Below are 17,682 nucleotides of genomic sequence, written 5' to 3'. Positions count from 1 at the left end.
TGTCTTGGTAAATACTGATCATAGCTTAAGGGTATATTTCATTTTCACATGAATTGAGATTAAAGAGAACTCAGTATTTGGCAAATGAGTGCCTTAAATTCTAGTATAGTTCTAAATTTGTATTTTTTAAAAGTATTATTTAACTATTTTAATTTAATTTTATTACTTTATTACTATACTTTTCTATGTATGTGTGTGTGTATAAATATGTATATATACATACTACATACTATACTTTCATGCTATATACTATACTTTTAAATATACCATACTATATTTGGGGCAGCTAGGTGGTGCAGTGGATAGAGCACCAGTGCAGGAATCAGGAGGACCTGAGTTCAAATCTCACCTCAGACACTTGACACTCACTAGTTGTGTGACCTTGGGCAAGTCACTTAACCCCAATTGCCTCATCCTGGGTCACCTCCAGTCATCCTGATGGATATCTGGTCACTGGCTTCAGATGGCTCTGGAGGAGAAGTGAGGCTGGTGACCTGCACAGCCCTCCCTCACTCAAAAAGTCAAGTGCAAGTCATGTCATTATTTCTCGGATGGCATGGTCTTCTTTGGCAACAAAGGACGAACACACACTATACTGTGTTTATTGCTTTACTACTTTATTAAATGTCTACTTATTTTAAGTATTATTAGTATCATCATGTGTCAGAAGATAATTATGTTTTCCTTAAGTATATAATTTAAGCAAATTTATTGATATGTTTAATGATTTTTGTGTCTTTAAACCAAATATTTCTTTAGGATACAGTATCATATGTTGTAAGTCAGTAGGAAAATAGAATTCCTCTTTTGTGCATTAATTTTCAATTTTATAGACTTTTTGTTCTCATAGAAAGGATCCATTCCTGAAAAGGAGACTCATTTATATTGTCTTTTTGCCCTTTCCGCATTTTATCTTTTCAATTTGGCGGAGTTTTATCATAGTCTTCTTTGATATGTATTAAGGACTTTTGCACAGTAGGATATCATGTATGAAAGAGAGGGAGTTTCTTCATCTGAGAATTCTCTAGAACTGATGTGTCAGATTCAAATAGAAATAGAGACCACTAAACTGTATAGAAAGATCCCTGCAGGCCACATACTGATTTAGAAAAAGACCTAGTAACATTATCTGTATTTTATTGCTTTTTATTTGTTTTGTTAAATATTTCCCAATTATATTTTAATCTAGTTCAGACTTCATTTGGAAGTATCCTGGACTGCAGTGAAAGCCCCAAGGTATTTGATATTTCTGTCCTAAAACACAGAAATCACTAGGGTCTAGACCAGAGGTTATTGATGAAAGAGACTTTGAAGTTGGAGACTGCATAGCTGAGCATTTTTTCTTTTCATTCAGCTTGGTGCAGTGAAATTTTGGATATTTTCCAATAAACCTCACCTACTTTTTCCTTGAGCAAGTATCCCATGAGGAAAATCAGGTTAGCATCTCTCATCAAACTTCCCTAGAAATTAGCTGCTGATTAACATAATTCATAGCAACATAGTCCTTAGATCAAACTTAAAAAACAGAATATAAAATGTAGACCAATGGCAGTAAAAACATCTGTGTAGATGCTAATATAGAGGTACCTCTGCAAATTTGGTGAGGTCTTATTTTTCTCTTCTACATCTGAGGTTCTGCTAGACCTTTCATATATTGTTGTAATTTCCTGGCTAATATTTTATTGAGGATTTTTGCATCCACATTTATTGGTGCAACTGGTCTATAAGTTTTCCCCCCATATTGATTCATTTTATTTTTAATTTATGGAATACAACAAGCCTTTGCATAACAGTGTTAGAAAAAATGATTGCACATGGAACTGTGAATCTGCAAAAATAATTTTCTTTCTCTTTTTGCTTTTCCTAGTTTCGATATCTACACCATATTTGTTTCATAAAAGGAGTTTGATGGGACTCCTTTGCCTATATTCCTAGCCCTAAATATTTAATAAAAAATGTTATTTGGTGGTAACTGAGCATTCTACATAGTGCTCTAAAGGTGAGACACAATTTACAGTGAGAAAATATCACCTTCTTCTGGTAGATTTTTCAGCAGTCTTTGTCTTGGGAATTAGGAAGTTTATTTCCAGGAGTTGGTCCTATAGGTAGTAAGATAATTAGTAATACTAATAAATGATAATAATAGCATTTATTTGATGCTTTAAGGTTTGAAGAGACATTTGAAACATCTCATCTGATCCTTGCCACAACCCTGTGAGATAGGGGCTACTATTACTCCCATTTTAAAGATGAGAAAACTGAGGCAGAAAGAGGTTAACTTGCATTTACACAGCTAGTAAGTGTCTGTGGCTGCATTTAGGTTCTGGTCTTCTTGACCCCAGGTCTGGTGCTCTATTAGCTGAGTCCCTTAGACATGAGATTGAACTTTTCAAATCAGAACTTTAGAAATAGGAGAAACTTTGAATCTCCCCAAATCATTGATTATTAGTAATTATTAGTAATCATTTCTCTCAGAAGCCACCCCAGTAGACATGCTGCTGACAGCTGCCTCTGTAACTGAAGTCCAGCAAAATAACTTCCCCCTTATATCCTTTAGCCAAGGATTATTTTATATCTGGACCACTGGTCATTTCCATAGCCCCTTAAGTTAACCCCTCTTTTATATATCTCCATTAGAAATTGAGCTCTTTGAGAACCACGGGGTGGTCTCATTTAACTAACCACAATATGTTGCATGGAGTCAGTATTTAATAAGTGCTTTTCAGTCATTCATACAGTTGCAGATCTGTATCATCAGAGAGGACGTAGCGTCTTTGGAAAAGCCTTACATTAATTAAACTACAGGTTGAGATGCTCCAAAAAAGTTTAGTGAAAGATTTTGCTCATTCTGCTATAGTACGATTTAACCCTAAGGAAATGTGCATCTCTAACAATTTTTCCATTCTTTTGTTTTTCTAGGCTTCTTGGTAGACTTATTTCAAATCCTGGTTAAGGCTTATTGATACATATCCATTAATAGAGAACTTCCTGACTTGTCATTTGAAATTCTAATGTTAAAAATTAGACCATTTTTTAACACTAAGAAAAAGATCTGTTATGTTGACTAATTGAATAAATCACTACCTAGAACATGAAGGGTCTATTAGCACCTCAGATACAGGAGAAGAGAAAATAAAGAACTCAGTGGACTTGTAGAGATGACACAGGTTTTTATAGTCATTAGTTTACATCTTATCTTTCAAAGTTTGATCTAAAGTCTATACTGCTATGGATTATGTTAATCAGCAGCTAATTTAGCAAAAAAAAAAATCAAAGCTAGGCAGTTTAGAGACAGGTGTTATCTTGAGGAATTATGACCACTTACTTGGTAAACTCAGAACTGTCTTGGAGAATTCAGGCTAAAAATCCCTCTGTGGTGGGTACCACTGGTTTTTTGGGGGGATCTGAGGGGCAACATCGTAGAGGAGGAAAGAGTCTGATTTAGAGCCAGAGGATCTGAAATGCCATCTCTGTAACTCCCTGTGTGACAAGTACCTTCATTTCCTTCCCCTTGCTTTACTCATTCATAAATGAAGGGATGAACTCCAAGGTGTCTTCCAGCTCTGTGATCCTATGGTAATATCTTTTCTAGTGCAGATATTCTTTAATCACATTATTTCTTGGGGCTATGATGGGCAAGCAGAGTAGTCATATTTACATCCCAGATCTTTGTAAGGGCTAGGCTGCCCTGGGACTCTCTCAGTTCTCATACTTTGGAGGTTGATTATGTTTTTCTTTCAGACCAGGTCACAGTAATGGCAGATGCCTTGCCTTGATATCAGCTAAGTCATTTCCCACAGTGTCACTGACATATTTTTGATGGACAGAGTGAGAAACTCTAATGATGATATGTTTTCTTTGCTATCTTTGTCTTTCGGTCTTTCTCTGTATCTGTTTTTCTTTGTCTCACTGTTTGTCTCTCACAAATCTTGCTCCTGTAGGACTAATGTAGAGGTTATAAAAATGAATTCCAATATATCAGATCACCTTCCCAAACTGTTGCCTACTTGTCCTCGTTATAGTACATCCAAACACTGGCATACACATTTTAACTGTTAGCCATGGTTTTAATAAGACATTAAATGAGCTTTTACAAAAGAAATGTCTAAGCACCAGCAACTTAGATGGCAGCCACTGAGGATGCTAGATGAACAGGATTAATCTTACACTTGCCACTGAAATGATTTGGTCACTCAATTAGTACTAAAGTAGAGGTGTAATTCAGAACCATATATCCAACTCCATTGGTGGTGCTTAATAGTCAGTACAGGGGAGGAGGAAGGAAGGTAGAGAAGGAAGGGGCTGGAGTGGAAAGAGAGGGTTAGAATGAGCCTCTCTCTCTCCTCACTAAGCACCAGTTGACTTTTGTCTCTGTTTCGTCCTGGTCTCTCACACAAACATGTAATGTTGGGCAAATCACCTGCCTTGGTTAGGTCTCACTTTCCTCATCTAATCCAATTCAGTTCCATATTCAACCTTTACCTCATCTATCAAATAAAGAGCGTTGGGTTAAATGACCTGCAAGGTCCCTCTCAGTTCTGGGTTCCATAATCCTATTGTAATACCGATAATTTAGCATTTATTAAGTACCTACAACATTGAGCTAAGTACTGGGGATACAGTTAGTAAAAAGAAAGTCAGCTCTTTTCCCCAGTGAGCTTATAATCTAAAGAATATAGATGCTAGAAAGCAGAGTGGATGAAATATAAGCATTTCCGTGGCAGCTATTTTTGGCTCTTGGTGGTATGGGAAAGACAATGGGAATCCTTTACCCTTCCAGGAAGAACTTTATTTTGGGAGAAGTATAGTAAATTTGTGGGAAAATTTTGGACTAGAGGCACACAGAGTAGGCTGGCATCTCCTTTGAAGGGAAAACCATTGTAAATGAGATCATTGATCTATGGAAGGATTGGAGAACTATTTCAAATTGTGTTAACCCAAATAGTGATAGGTCAATTTAGAAAGAACTAAGCTTAGCACTTAGTTAGAAACAATAATTAGTTAAAAGTAGAAGCTACTGGATGGCTCAAATTGTTAACAACATCCATCTGTAAACTCCTTTAGTAACTATTTTTCCTTCCCACTCAACGAAATGCATCTTAATTACTTTCACATCATGAATTAGAGAGTTAATTTGAGGGCACTTTTTCATGTTTTCCTTTGGTAGAACCCTTATCCTACATGCTCTTTCTTCGCTTCATATGTCCTGCTCTCATTTTGGATTACATGGTGTAGGATGTTAGTTTAAACTTGATTTTCAAGGCTTTGTTTTTGAAAATCAGTTCCTGTCAAATAGGGTGGTCTTTCCTAGGGAATTCATGTTTTGTTTTATCAAATATTGGAGTGTTAATCTCTTTTACTTTTGATTCTTCTATGTCTTTTTGTTTTTTTGAAAGTCATGTATCAAATTTATTATATATTTAAAAAGAAAAACCAACTGTATACAATGAGATTCATTGTTTCTGATATAATGATCTTTTTCAGTTCTGCTTTCTACGTGGAAATATTCATCTTATTTGAGTTTGTCAGGTTCAGAATATAAATAAATAAAAAAATTGAACATGCAAATCAATAACTAAAGTGATCACAAACTTTGGATCCTTATCTGGTTCATTCTTAATATGTAGATCCACTATTAGCAAACCCTGCAAATTAATTGAAGGATAATTACATCCCTTTGAAATACTTTCTTTGAGGCTATTCTGTGGCCAGTAACTATGCTTTAATGTTAATGATGCACCTAGAAAATGCTCTGGACTGCCCAAAGGTTGGATCAGTATATATCTACCACATTGTTGGGAAGGTAACTCAGAGTGCCAATGATACTGACTGGGTCCATATTTCACAACAGTTGAAAATAAGTGATAGGATTAATCATGTATCAAAAATTGAGGACAGATGAATGAAAATGATTTCTAATCTCATAACTCCCATTTGACCAACCTCTTTAACCATTATTTTTCGGAAAAAAATGGTTTCCTTCCAACCTTGTGGTACCTGTAACATTTGATTCAGTTAAACTAAATTATTTTGTGAGCCTACAGGGCACCTTTATTGTATAACACGCAGTGATACTGGTTTTCTTCATGAGTTATAAGGGTTTAGAGAGTTGTACTGACATGTAGGAATCCAACACTAACAAGTAGATGTAGAGGGATTCTTCTCTATCTTGAGTGATGCATTCCATTGATGGTTTTTATGATGGCTACTTTTAATAATTTGCAGTTTGGAACTATGGTTTTTCCTTCATTCCTGCTTTCTTTTTAAAATCATTTTTACAGATATCTTTTGTTTTTACATTGTCCACATTTTCCCTTGCATTGTTCTCTTTCCTCTTTTTCAGTCTATAACAAAGTTTTTTTTTCCTAAAAAAAACCCTAGCATACTGGAATCAGTACATAGAAAAAACAAAACAAAACAAAATCTGACATTGTATGCAATGTTCCACACATGTGCGTGTGGACCTTTCAGCTTTGCAAAGAAGTCATTCTAGTGTTTTTACTATTTCTTTTGATAGTCTAGTTTTTTAGTTCCTCTAAATAAATACCTCTTTATTAGTTTGATTGATATAACACTAGATTTGTAAATTAATTTCATTAGTATTGTCATTTTCATTTTATAGACATAGCCCAGCAATTGGCACTCGAATTCCTTGTAACTATAAGTAACATTTTATAGTTATATCTATATCAGGTATTGATTATATTTTGGTAGATGCACTGTCAAATATTTTGTACATGGAGCAGTTTTTTTGCATTGTGTTTCAGTTTTCAATTTTTTCCCTTGCTTATATTCTGCTGCTGTTATACAGAAATTCTCTGCTTGTGTCTTTGTATATATGTGCATGGAGTTTATTTTGTGACTTGCAGCCTTACAGAAATTATTAAATGCCCCTAATATTTTCTTTGCTGATTCCCTAGGATTTTTAAAGTAAAGCATATCATCAGTAAATAGGTGTAATCTCCTCTTTGCTTATATTTGTGTTGTTACTTTTTTTCTTTTGTTTTATTTCTATTGCTAAGATCTATGCAACTATCTCAGGAAATAGGAGTGTCCTTGCTTTACTCTTGTATTTCTTGGGAAAGTTTCTCATGTTCTGTGGGGTATAACTTTAAGGGGCTTTATTTTGAGAAGAGGAGAAGAAACTTGAGAAAATCTTGGTTTTCTGGGTAATGTATAAGACTAGGTCCTTAGCTGAGAACACTCTGCCTTTCCTTATTCTATGGGAAATATGAGGTGCAAAGATAAGGGAGCAAGGGATTCCAATAGAAAAGGACAATATAAAGATGAACTGGCTCATTTTTAGGGGTGGAGGTTGGCAGGAATGAGAGTGTATCCAGAGAAAGAGTGATGACCTGAGAAAGTACTGAAGAGGGATTAGAAGTAGAGAAATAGGTTTAGGGAAATAAGCTGCAGGAGGAGGCAGAATTCTTGATCACAGAATCCCTTGAAAAGTGGATCTCCCTGGTTAGAACATCTGCTTCTTGAGAGTGAACATTGTTTCATTCTTTTTATTTATATCCTCAGTGCTCAGTAAAGTGTCTGGTCTGTTATAGGTGCCGGTTGCTGATTTACTGAGAAAGTGGAGTATTTATGGATGATAGGAAGATACAGGGTATGATTGTTCCAGTATGCAACTGAGAGAAATAGGAATTGAGTAAGGAACTAGAAGGCTAAAATCATCAGTATACATGATAAAGTTTAACAGTCTTTGGACTGGAGTTTGGGTGGAGAGGAAGACTGAGCTATACACTGAACTCATTCAGGAAAAAGTGAGAAGAATATGCTTAGGACTGCTAGAAAAAAAACTACAGGATCTTGATTGGGTGATAAATCTAGATGGAATGAAGTACAAAGGAGGCAGGAGAGAGTGAGAGGGAGAGAGAGAGAGAGGGAGAGAGAGAGAGAGAGAGAGAGAGAGAGAGAGAGAGAGAGAGAGAGAGAGAGAGTCTGAAATTAGCAAAGGGAGAAAGATTGACTCCCTCTTTGAGATCAGTGAGTTTAGGGAGATAAGAGAAGATCCAATTGGAAGGGAGCCATATTTCTGAGAGTGCTAGAAAATGGAAGGGGTATGAAATGAGGAAATTTAAAATGGAGCAAAGTTTCTTAATTACAGAATGGGAATTCCAGAAGTTGCAGTGCAAAGGAGTGGGCAGATAAAGAGTGGGACATTGAAGGGTAGTTGAATGTACATCAGAGAGTGGGCAGCAGGGCTTGAGAGTGGGGCTTGGTCTTCCACAGTGCCTACTGTGCCCAAAGGACTTGTAATAAGTTTGAGGTTAATGTTAATGGACTTACAGATATAGATGAACTATAGATCAGGATGACTGGAGATGGCTCTGGGTATAATGGGAGACCTTGGCCTTTTTAAGCTAATATCTTTAACAGGTCTCACTTTGACTGGTTCAGTGATTGAGGCTAGTTAAGAAATGAGGCAGAGAATGGTCTCTTTAACCAAGAAAAAAAATCAATCTGGGAGGAGAAGACCTTCAGAATTTCTGGCCAGAACAGAAATAATTGCTATTTTGCATTCACTCTGGGCCAATTGGGCCTCCAAAAATGACCAAGTAGGGCTTGGCCAATCACTGAGAGGCCAGAACGATTTGGGTTTAAGGCATGGTCCTTAAAAAGGAAATCTAGCCTATAAACTTCAAGATATCTTGTGAGGTTTTAGTGATCAGAACGCCGGCAGATGGCGAAGAGGAAGATAGGGAGGGAGGGAGGAAAGTTAACATATAAAAACCTAAGAAGATTAAAAGTTAAGCTTATAAGTGCTATATCTACATAGAAGATGTGGCCAAGTCAAGGGACTGAGATTTTAGTTTTATCTTTGCCACTAACTAGTGGTATGACCTTGAATTTATTAGATGGCCTCTGAGTTCTATTCCAGTCTTCATATCCTATGTATTAGGATATAAAATTAGCCTACCTAGTCTTCTACCCATCCCAGAAGCAGTTAGATGGAGCCTAGAGTTAGGAAGACCTGAGTTAAAATTTGGGCTTAGACACTTACTAGCCGTGTGAAGACCCTGAGAAAGACATTAAAACAAACAAACAACAAAAGCAAGCCAAAAATAATGAATAAAACAAAAACTGTTTGCTTCAGTTTCCCCAGCTGTAAAATGGACATTATAGTAGTGTCTACCTAGTTTAAAAAAATTGAAGGTTTCATTTTTTTTTGTTTGTCTATTGATTCTGTTTGCCCATATACCATATATGATATTGCCATATGGTAATAAGGTTGTTTTCCCAAATGAAAATATACAGAAATATACAATTCTTCTAAGATTGGCAAAAGTACCTTTTACTACTCTTTTGGAATTGCCTTCAGAGTACTCTTGGATATACTCTATGGTAGATGTTTATATCTTTATCATAGATTTAGAGCTGGAAGGGACCTTAGAGGTCAGCTGGTCCAACTGCCTCATTTTACAGATGGGGAAATTGAGGCCTGCAGAGGTTGAATGCCTTGCCCAAAGCTCCCAGGCAGAGCTAGCAATTAACCTCCAGCACTTCCAACTATGAATTAAGTACTCTTTCCACTGTAGAGAGCTCTCTCCATTTTAATTGAACTAGATTTTTTTTAATTGCCAAAAGATGAGGAGTCAATTCTCAGGTCACCATGTTGTAGTGGCAAGTGTACTGGATAGATGGCATACGACCAGAGTTCAAATCCTTGTTTTACCTTTGTGACCCAGTTATTATTACCCTCTCTAAGCCTCAGGTTCCCCACATGTAAAATAAAGGGGTTGCATTAGACCAGAGTTATAGAACACATGTCTTACAACACTCCCAAATGAAGCCTGTAGCAGATTAAAGTGTAATTGGATTATACATAAGAAAATAAATAAAAATATAATATATTTTAAAATTAAGTTAATATGTGGCCTGGGGATATACTTATGTATGAATTAATTACCTCCATTTCTATTTGAGTTAGACATAACTGGATTAAATGACCAATTTTAAATTGATGGCTCTATGATTAAGCCAATAATGCTACAGTTGGCACTACTCACCTAGCATAACACCTTACACAGGATAGATAGTGAATTAATGTGTGTCATATGTTAAGTAATTGAAAAACAAGATTTAACATGTTGCTTTTAAATTGGTGCTGAAGAAAGTTTCAGAAGTTAGATTTACTGAGGTCTTTTGAATGATGACTACCTTATTGGAATAATTAGATACTTTTCAAGGCAACTACTTCCAAGGAAAAGATTCGTTTTAGGGCCTAAATCCTGTTTGTTAAAGCCCTAATTACTGTGTGTGTCTACAAAGACACAATCTATAGATTTGTGTATGATGGAGCGTAGGACAGAAGATGTCTAAGGAGAAGATCCATGTGAATGAGAGAGGGTAAAACAATGTGTGAGAGAGAGAGAGAGAGAGAGAGAGAGAGAGAGAGAGAGAGAGAGAGAGAGAGAGAGAGAGAGAGAGAGAGGACAAGATAATAGTAAGATTGTTTGTTTTGTGTTTTAAGTGGTCTTGCAATTTCATTACTCTGGAGAGCTCCTATACTACTAGAAGGGGCTCCCATTATCTGTGCAGGTTGGTACCTTCCCTGCAGTGTTGCTTGGATATACCAAGAGGAGAAGTGATTTACCCAGGGGTCACAGAGCTAGAGGGTTTCAGAGACAGAGCTTGATTCTAGTTCTTGATTGCAAGACCTGGGTCACACAGTTCCCTGCCTCTCCCCGCCACCCCCTTCTCTCTCTGTCTCTCTTTTGCTGTTTCTTTTTCTGTATCTTTTGGTGTCTGTCTCTGTTTGTCTCTCTTTATGTTATGGTAGTTCTTTGACAGCATAAATGCTAGTTCTTTAACAAAATATATACAGGTCATGGGATTCATGAGTTTGTAAAAATCATTATAGCTAGAGTTGCACTTAATGCAAGAAGTCATAAGATCGTAGAATTCAAGCTGTGAAAGATATTGGAGGCTGTTGAGCTATTGCATCCAACCTCCTTTTTTCTTTTTCTTTTTTTTATTATTTTATTTGTTTTCAGTGTTCTACAATCACTTCCATATATCTTAGATTTTTCCTCCCCCTCTCCTCCTTCCCCTCCACCTCCCCACTCCCTCCCAGAGACAGCATACAGTTTTATATAGGTTCTACACATACATTCCTATTAAATACATTTTCACCTTAGTCATGTTGCATAGAAGAATTAAAACGAATGGAAGAAATCGTAAAACAAACCAAAACATAATTCAAAAGAAAATGATCTGCCTCATTCTGTGATCAAATTCCATAGTTTTTTCCCTGCATGTGGAAGGCATTTTGTCTTAAGAAACCATTGGGAATTATTTAAGTCCTTGAATTGCAATGTAGTTCTAAGTCTACCAGAAAAATTCCTTGCATGCTGTGGTTGTTGCTGTGTATAAAGTTCTTCTGGTTCTGTTCCTTTCACTCAGCATCAGTTCATATAAGTCTTTCCAGGCCTCTCTGAAGTCTTCCTGTTCATCATTTCTTATAGCACAATAGTACATTCATATCCCACAACTTATTCAGCCATTCCCCAATTGATGGGTATCCTCTCTATTTCCAATTCTTGGTCACCACAAAGAGAGCCACTATAAATATTTTTGTACATGTGGGACCCTTTCCCATTTTTATGATCTCTTGGGGATACAGTCCTAGAAGTGATATTGCTGGGTCAAAGGGTATGCACATTTTTGTAGCCCTTTGGGCATAGTTCCAAATTGCTCTCCAGAATGGTTAGATCAGTTCACAGCCCCACCAACAATGAATTAGTGTTCCAACTCTACCACATATTCTCCAACATTTATAATCTTCCTGTTTTATCATGTTTTCCAATCTGATAGGTATGATGTGGTACCTCAGAGTTGTTTTGATTTGCATTTCTCCAATCAATAGTGATTTAGAGCATTTTTTCATATGATTATAGATATCTTTAATTTCTTCCTCTGAAAACTGCCTGTTCATACCCTTTGACCATTTATCAATTGGGAAATGACTTGTATTCTTGCACACTTGACTCAGTTCTCTATATATTTTAGAAATGAGGCCTTTATCACAGACACTAGTTGTAAAAATTCTTTACCATTATTCTGCTTCCCTCCCAATCTTGGTTGTGCAAAAAATTTTCATTTTAATGTAATCAAAATTATCCATTTTGCACTTCATAATGTTTTCCATCTCTTATTTAGTCAAAAATTCTTCCCTTCTCCATAAATCTGATAAATACACTTTTCCTTGCTTCACTAATTTGTTTATAGTATCATTCTTTATATCTAGATCATGTACCCATTTGCACTTTATTCTTGTGTACAGTGTCAGACATTGGTCTGTGCCTAGTTTCCGCCACACTGTTATCCAGTTTTCCCAACAATTTTTGTCAAACACTGAGTTCTTATCCCAGAAGCCGGAGTCCTTGGGTTTATCAAACAGTAGATTGCTATGTTCATTGACTACTGTGTCTTGGGTACCTAACCTATTCCACTAGTCTACTCCTGTGTTTCTTAGCCAGTACCACGTGGTTTTGATAATTGCTGCTTTATAATACAATTTGAGATCTGGTAGAGCTAGGCTACCTTCCCTAGCATTTCTTTTCATTAGTTCCCATGATATTTTGGATCTTTTGTTCTTCCAGATGAATTTTGATATTACTTTTTCTAGCTCCAGAAAATAATTATCTGATAATTTGATTGGTATGGCACTGACCAACCTGCCTTTGAGGAAACAGATGTTTTGACTTCCACATACAACTAGTGTCTGAGGCAGGATTTGGAATTAAGTTTACTTGACTCCAGGCCTAGGATTCTATTTGTCATGTTACCTATACATGACATAGATAGCTCAAACCAACTATTTATGACAAATTCAGTTGGGTTGGAAGGAGCAAGACTGCTGGAAACTGCCCTATGAGTGAGAAAAAGACAGAAAGTATTATTTAAGCTGCGTGGTTACAAGAATAGTGTGGATGGACCAGGTAGAATGATGCTTCATCTGTGGTATGGCCTACAGTAGAAGGAAGTCTGCCATTAAGTAGTTTCCTGTTTAATTAATTATTCTTTCTAACTAGGTGCCAAGCTCAGTAGTTTCTGTGTGTTCGTCCTTTGTTGGCAAAGAAGACCATGCCATCAGAGAAATAATGACATGACTTGCATTTGACTTTGTTTTGAGTGGGGGAGGGCTGTAGAGGTCACCAGCCTCACTTCCCCTCCAGAGTCATCTGAATCCAGTGACCAGGTATTCTTCAGGATGACTGGAGATGACCCAGGATGAGATAATTGGGGTTAAGTGACTTGCCATTTTTAAATATAATAAAACTTTATTTAAAATGGAAAAACCATTTTTGTTCCTGCTACTCTAGAGGGTTAGTTTAGCTATTCCAGCTTTATGCTGAATTAGATAAAGTCTTAGTTCAAAAAGAAATACAAGAAAAGTCAATCATAATTTTGGAGTTATATCAAGAAGTAATTATTTAATAGTTCTTTTTCCAACATTTTACAGGTATACATGGGACCTTGAACATACAGATCAAGAGGCCTTCAGATTCAATCATCGTGAATTGTTTTAAAAGTTTCTCCAGCCTCTTTATTCATATTAAGTGGCAGTTTGTTTTGAACCTTCCACCCCCTAAACCACACACCCATTTTTTCCAATGCCGAAAAACAGCAAGGTGGTAAAAAGAGAACTAGATGATGACGTCATTGAATCTGTCAAAGATCTCCTTTCCAATGAAGATTCTGCTGATGATGCCTTTAAGAAGAGTGAACTGATTGTTGATGATCCAGAGGAAAAAGACATTGATGTTGAAAAAAGTGCTGATGGTGACCGTGAGAGGCCAGCTTGGAACAGTAAGCTTCAGTACATCTTGGCGCAGGTTGGGTTTTCCGTTGGTTTAGGAAACGTGTGGAGATTCCCATATCTGTGTCAGAAAAATGGAGGAGGTAAGTCTTATACGCACTTCTTAAACACCTTTTGGATTTTCATCATGAGTCACAAATGGACACATCAGAAACCTAGAGTCTAGGTGTCTCCATAAGAAAAAAATCTGAATGTTTTTTCTTTTAGCTTGGAAATAAGCATGGTTTTAAAGTTGTGGAACATTTACATGTAGTTAGTGAAATCTATTTGCAAATCAAAGACTAGGCTCCAGACTTTACCAGAGGAAAGAGAATCCTGAAACCACTTATATGGGACCTCTAAGACTGTTTTAGATTTATGAACTCCCCTAACTATTTTCTCTGTCCACAGAGTAACTGTCCCTCAGATTCTTTCTGAAACTTTTCTAGTAGATAGCTGTCATCGTTATTTAGGCTTTTTTCTAGAGTTGAGTGAAGTCTCTGTAGTGAGAGCATATTGGAGAATAGGGTCAGAGAGGATATTCTTCTCCCTATATCTGTGTAATGTCATCTGTGAGTTGACCAAGAGAACTAGGAAACTAGAGACAGTGGAGAATGTGTAATAATAACTAACATTTTTATATAGAGCTTTGATGTTTGTAAAGTGTTCTTAACTTTTTTATCTCATTTGATCATCATGATAATCCTATGAGGTAGGAGTTATATTTTATTATTATGTATTACATATTATTATTATTATGTTGTATATATTATACATCCCAGCTTGAAGTAGAGCCCTTCCAACTCAGCTGCCTCTACTCAGGTATTTAGTACATGTTGATAAATGATTTAAACAATTACAAACTCTCGATGCTAGATGCTGTGAACTTGGGGTTTATGAGTTCATTTTTTAGTATTTGATATAATTGACTTCCTTCTTCTATCTTCTTCTATGTAATCTTCTATGTTTTATTATATCATTTCAAAATAATTCTGAGGACAGGACTATAGGCATCACCAGACTGCCAGAAGAATCTGAGACACAAAATACCATTTGATTACATATGTGTGTATGTAATTCAATTATATTATCTATGTACATGTTGTGTAATCTCATTTGCTTGGGTGTATATAAGGTGAATGCACATGCATATATACATGTACATGTATATACATATAGACACATGCTTATATACCTACATCTGTATGCATATATATATACACATACACTTGTATATACAGCTACATGTGTACACATACCTATATGTAGGTAAATAGATACATACATGTGTGTGTATGATCTCATTTGACATTAAAAGCTAAAAGCATTATATAAATATTATTCCATTTCCTAGTGACAAGATGTCACTAGGAATTTTTAGGAATTTGAAATAATCTTTCCCTCAATCTGAAATATTCAGAATTTACTGGTATTTACCAGAAATGTCAACTTTACTATTCTGTTTTGTGTTTCTCTACAGGTGCATATCTTATGCCATATTTAATATTACTGATGATAATAGGCATCCCCCTTTTTTTCCTGGAACTTGCTGTTGGGCAGAGAATTCGCAGAGGAAGTATTGGTGTGTGGAATTACATCAGCCCCAAACTAGGCGGGATTGGATTCGCAAGTTGTGTAGTGAGTGATGCATGCCTTTTCATTTAATCCTTACTTTTATTGATTATTACTTTACTTTTCATTTAGTCATTAACTTCTAACAGAAAAGAAAAAAAGATACAGATTATAAAGCAGTCACTTTTTTTCTAATTCTTTTAAATAAGTAGAACATATGCTGATGTAGAAATATTAAGAATTATAGATCTCTAGCTATGAATCCAGTTAACACACTCTTTAGTGAATGTCATGTGGATGATATTAAATTTTTGTAAAAGATTAAACATTCCAAATAATCATGGAAAAAGGAAAGGTATCAGAAAAAAATTTTAGCCATAGGGAAACATTTTTAAAATAAAAGAAATATGATTTTTAATTTTAATTTTAAGGTATCACATACAGTAGGCTTAGATGACTTTACTGTTATATATCTTTCTGTGTTTATATCTTTCATTTCCAGATATATCCCTTTCCCCTTCCTCAACCCAGTGAACCATTTCTTGTAATAAAGAATTTTAAGAGGGAGGAAAGGAGAAAGGGAAGGGGAGGACAGGGAGGGGGAGTAGAGGAGGGTGGGTTTAGCAGAACCAGCTAACCCCAAGCTACGGTGCCTGATAGTCTATGCAATACTAATGAGATTATTTTCTCTTTTAGGTGTGCTTTTTTGTGGCCCTCTACTACAATGTTATCATTGGCTGGAGCTTATTCTATTTTTCACAGTCTTTTCAGCAGCCTCTTCCATGGGATCAGTGCCCTCTGGTGAAAAATACTTCTCACACTTGTAAGAAACATAAATGCTTTTTTTTTTTTTTCACTACTTAAGAAGGATAAGAATTTTTTGTATTAAGATAATTGGGGCAAAATTGTAGTACTTTTCAAAACTCTTTATGATCCTACTTATAAAAAGCAAAAAAACCCAAAACAAACGCCAAAATTTATTTAACTCCGAATCCTAAATAATAAATGTCAAAGGACAAATCTTTGAAACAATGAATAATTGTTTGAAAAATAACGATGAAAAAATATTAATTTATTGATACCTTGTTTTTGTAATACCTTTTTATTTCTGAATATGTCCCTCCCCCTTTCTTATTGAATGAGCTATCCTTTGAAAGAAGGATTAAGAGAGACTGGGGAGGGAAGTAAAGCCAATCATGTGTGACCTTTCCTTTGCAAAGAGTATAGAGAGATGCATTTTCTCAACTTTTTTCTTTTCTGGGAACCTTCTTTTACCCAATGACCCAAATGCTCTTAGGGCTTTCCAGCATGGTCGATTATTATCCTTTGTCCTACTGAGCATTAGCCTTCACGTCTGTCGCCTCTCCTTGATCCAAATGCACATTCTTATAAAAACTAGAGGAAACAACAAATACTAATTTTGTTTCAAGTACTTCAAATTACTTTATTTTTCTCTAGCTTTTTTTTAAGGTCCTGGCCATAAAATAATTTTATAGGCCTATTCTTGAGAAAACCAGATTTTTAGATAATTTAGACTATTATGAGAGATGGCAGGGGAAAAAAGACCTCCTTTTTGCCTGAATTCGTGGAGAGAAATTGGGGTGAAAGCCAAATTGGACAGCCAAATCCACTAGACAGTTAGTCTCCTACTACTTCACCTTTGTGATGTAGCTTTAATTTCAAAGTCCTTCAGAAATAGGGTTTAATTAATTCATGGGATGCTTAGGATGCGTACTATGACAAAACCTCTTGTCATGAAGGGGAATGGAACATTTTTTCTAACATTACTTTAAAAAGATAGTTTAAAAAAATGTCTCTCCATACAAGCAGAGTGAAGAAATTAATTAGATAGCTTAGCCAAAATAACATATTATTGAAGAAAAGTGATTTTAGGCCGTTAATATATTAAATTACCTCATTTCTCTACGTAGTTGGTTTTGGCACTGGTGCAAAATGAGTGTAATATTTTGCTTATTCCAATAATTTGTTAACTACCTTTGTTATTAAAGTTCTTCCCTTAGTCCAGAAGAAGAAACCAACCAGATATTCAGATATTTTGTCATGAAGGTAACAGATATCAGATATTTAGATAAATTGATTTTTATGTACAGGTCTATTGTCATGATTTTTCTTGTGTAGAATTGGAATCACTTCTGCCAAATATGATAGGGAAAATGTTTAGACCTGGAAAAAAGTAAAAATAGGCACGTTTAGAAACTTCAAAATAGAAAACATTGTTTCTGTTCTAAATTATCTCCCAGAGGCAGAGACCATGGCATAATTTTATATTCATAATG

The 17,682-nt window shown here is 35.7% G+C and overlaps 1 protein-coding gene across 2 annotated transcripts in view; it reads left to right on the top strand.

The window, feature by feature from the left end:
• The window catches only part of SLC6A15 (solute carrier family 6 member 15), a 75,511-nt gene that overhangs the window by 31,550 nt on the left and 26,279 nt on the right, over positions 1–17,682 (top strand). For both annotated transcript variants that reach the window (XM_072655500.1, XM_072655499.1), the window contains exons 2-4: positions 13,478–13,917; positions 15,294–15,451; positions 16,082–16,208. In XM_072655500.1, coding sequence (XP_072511601.1) covers positions 13,629–13,917; positions 15,294–15,451; positions 16,082–16,208 — 574 coding nt within the window. In that variant the 5' untranslated portion in view covers positions 13,478–13,628. The remainder of the gene's footprint in view (positions 1–13,477; positions 13,918–15,293; positions 15,452–16,081; positions 16,209–17,682) is intronic.

The sequence above is a fragment of the Notamacropus eugenii genome, chromosome 3 (assembly GCF_028372415.1).
Source record: "Notamacropus eugenii isolate mMacEug1 chromosome 3, mMacEug1.pri_v2, whole genome shotgun sequence".
Classification (NCBI taxonomy): Eukaryota; Metazoa; Chordata; class Mammalia; order Diprotodontia; family Macropodidae; genus Notamacropus; species Notamacropus eugenii.
This window is presented reverse-complemented; position numbering and strand designations above follow the sequence as displayed.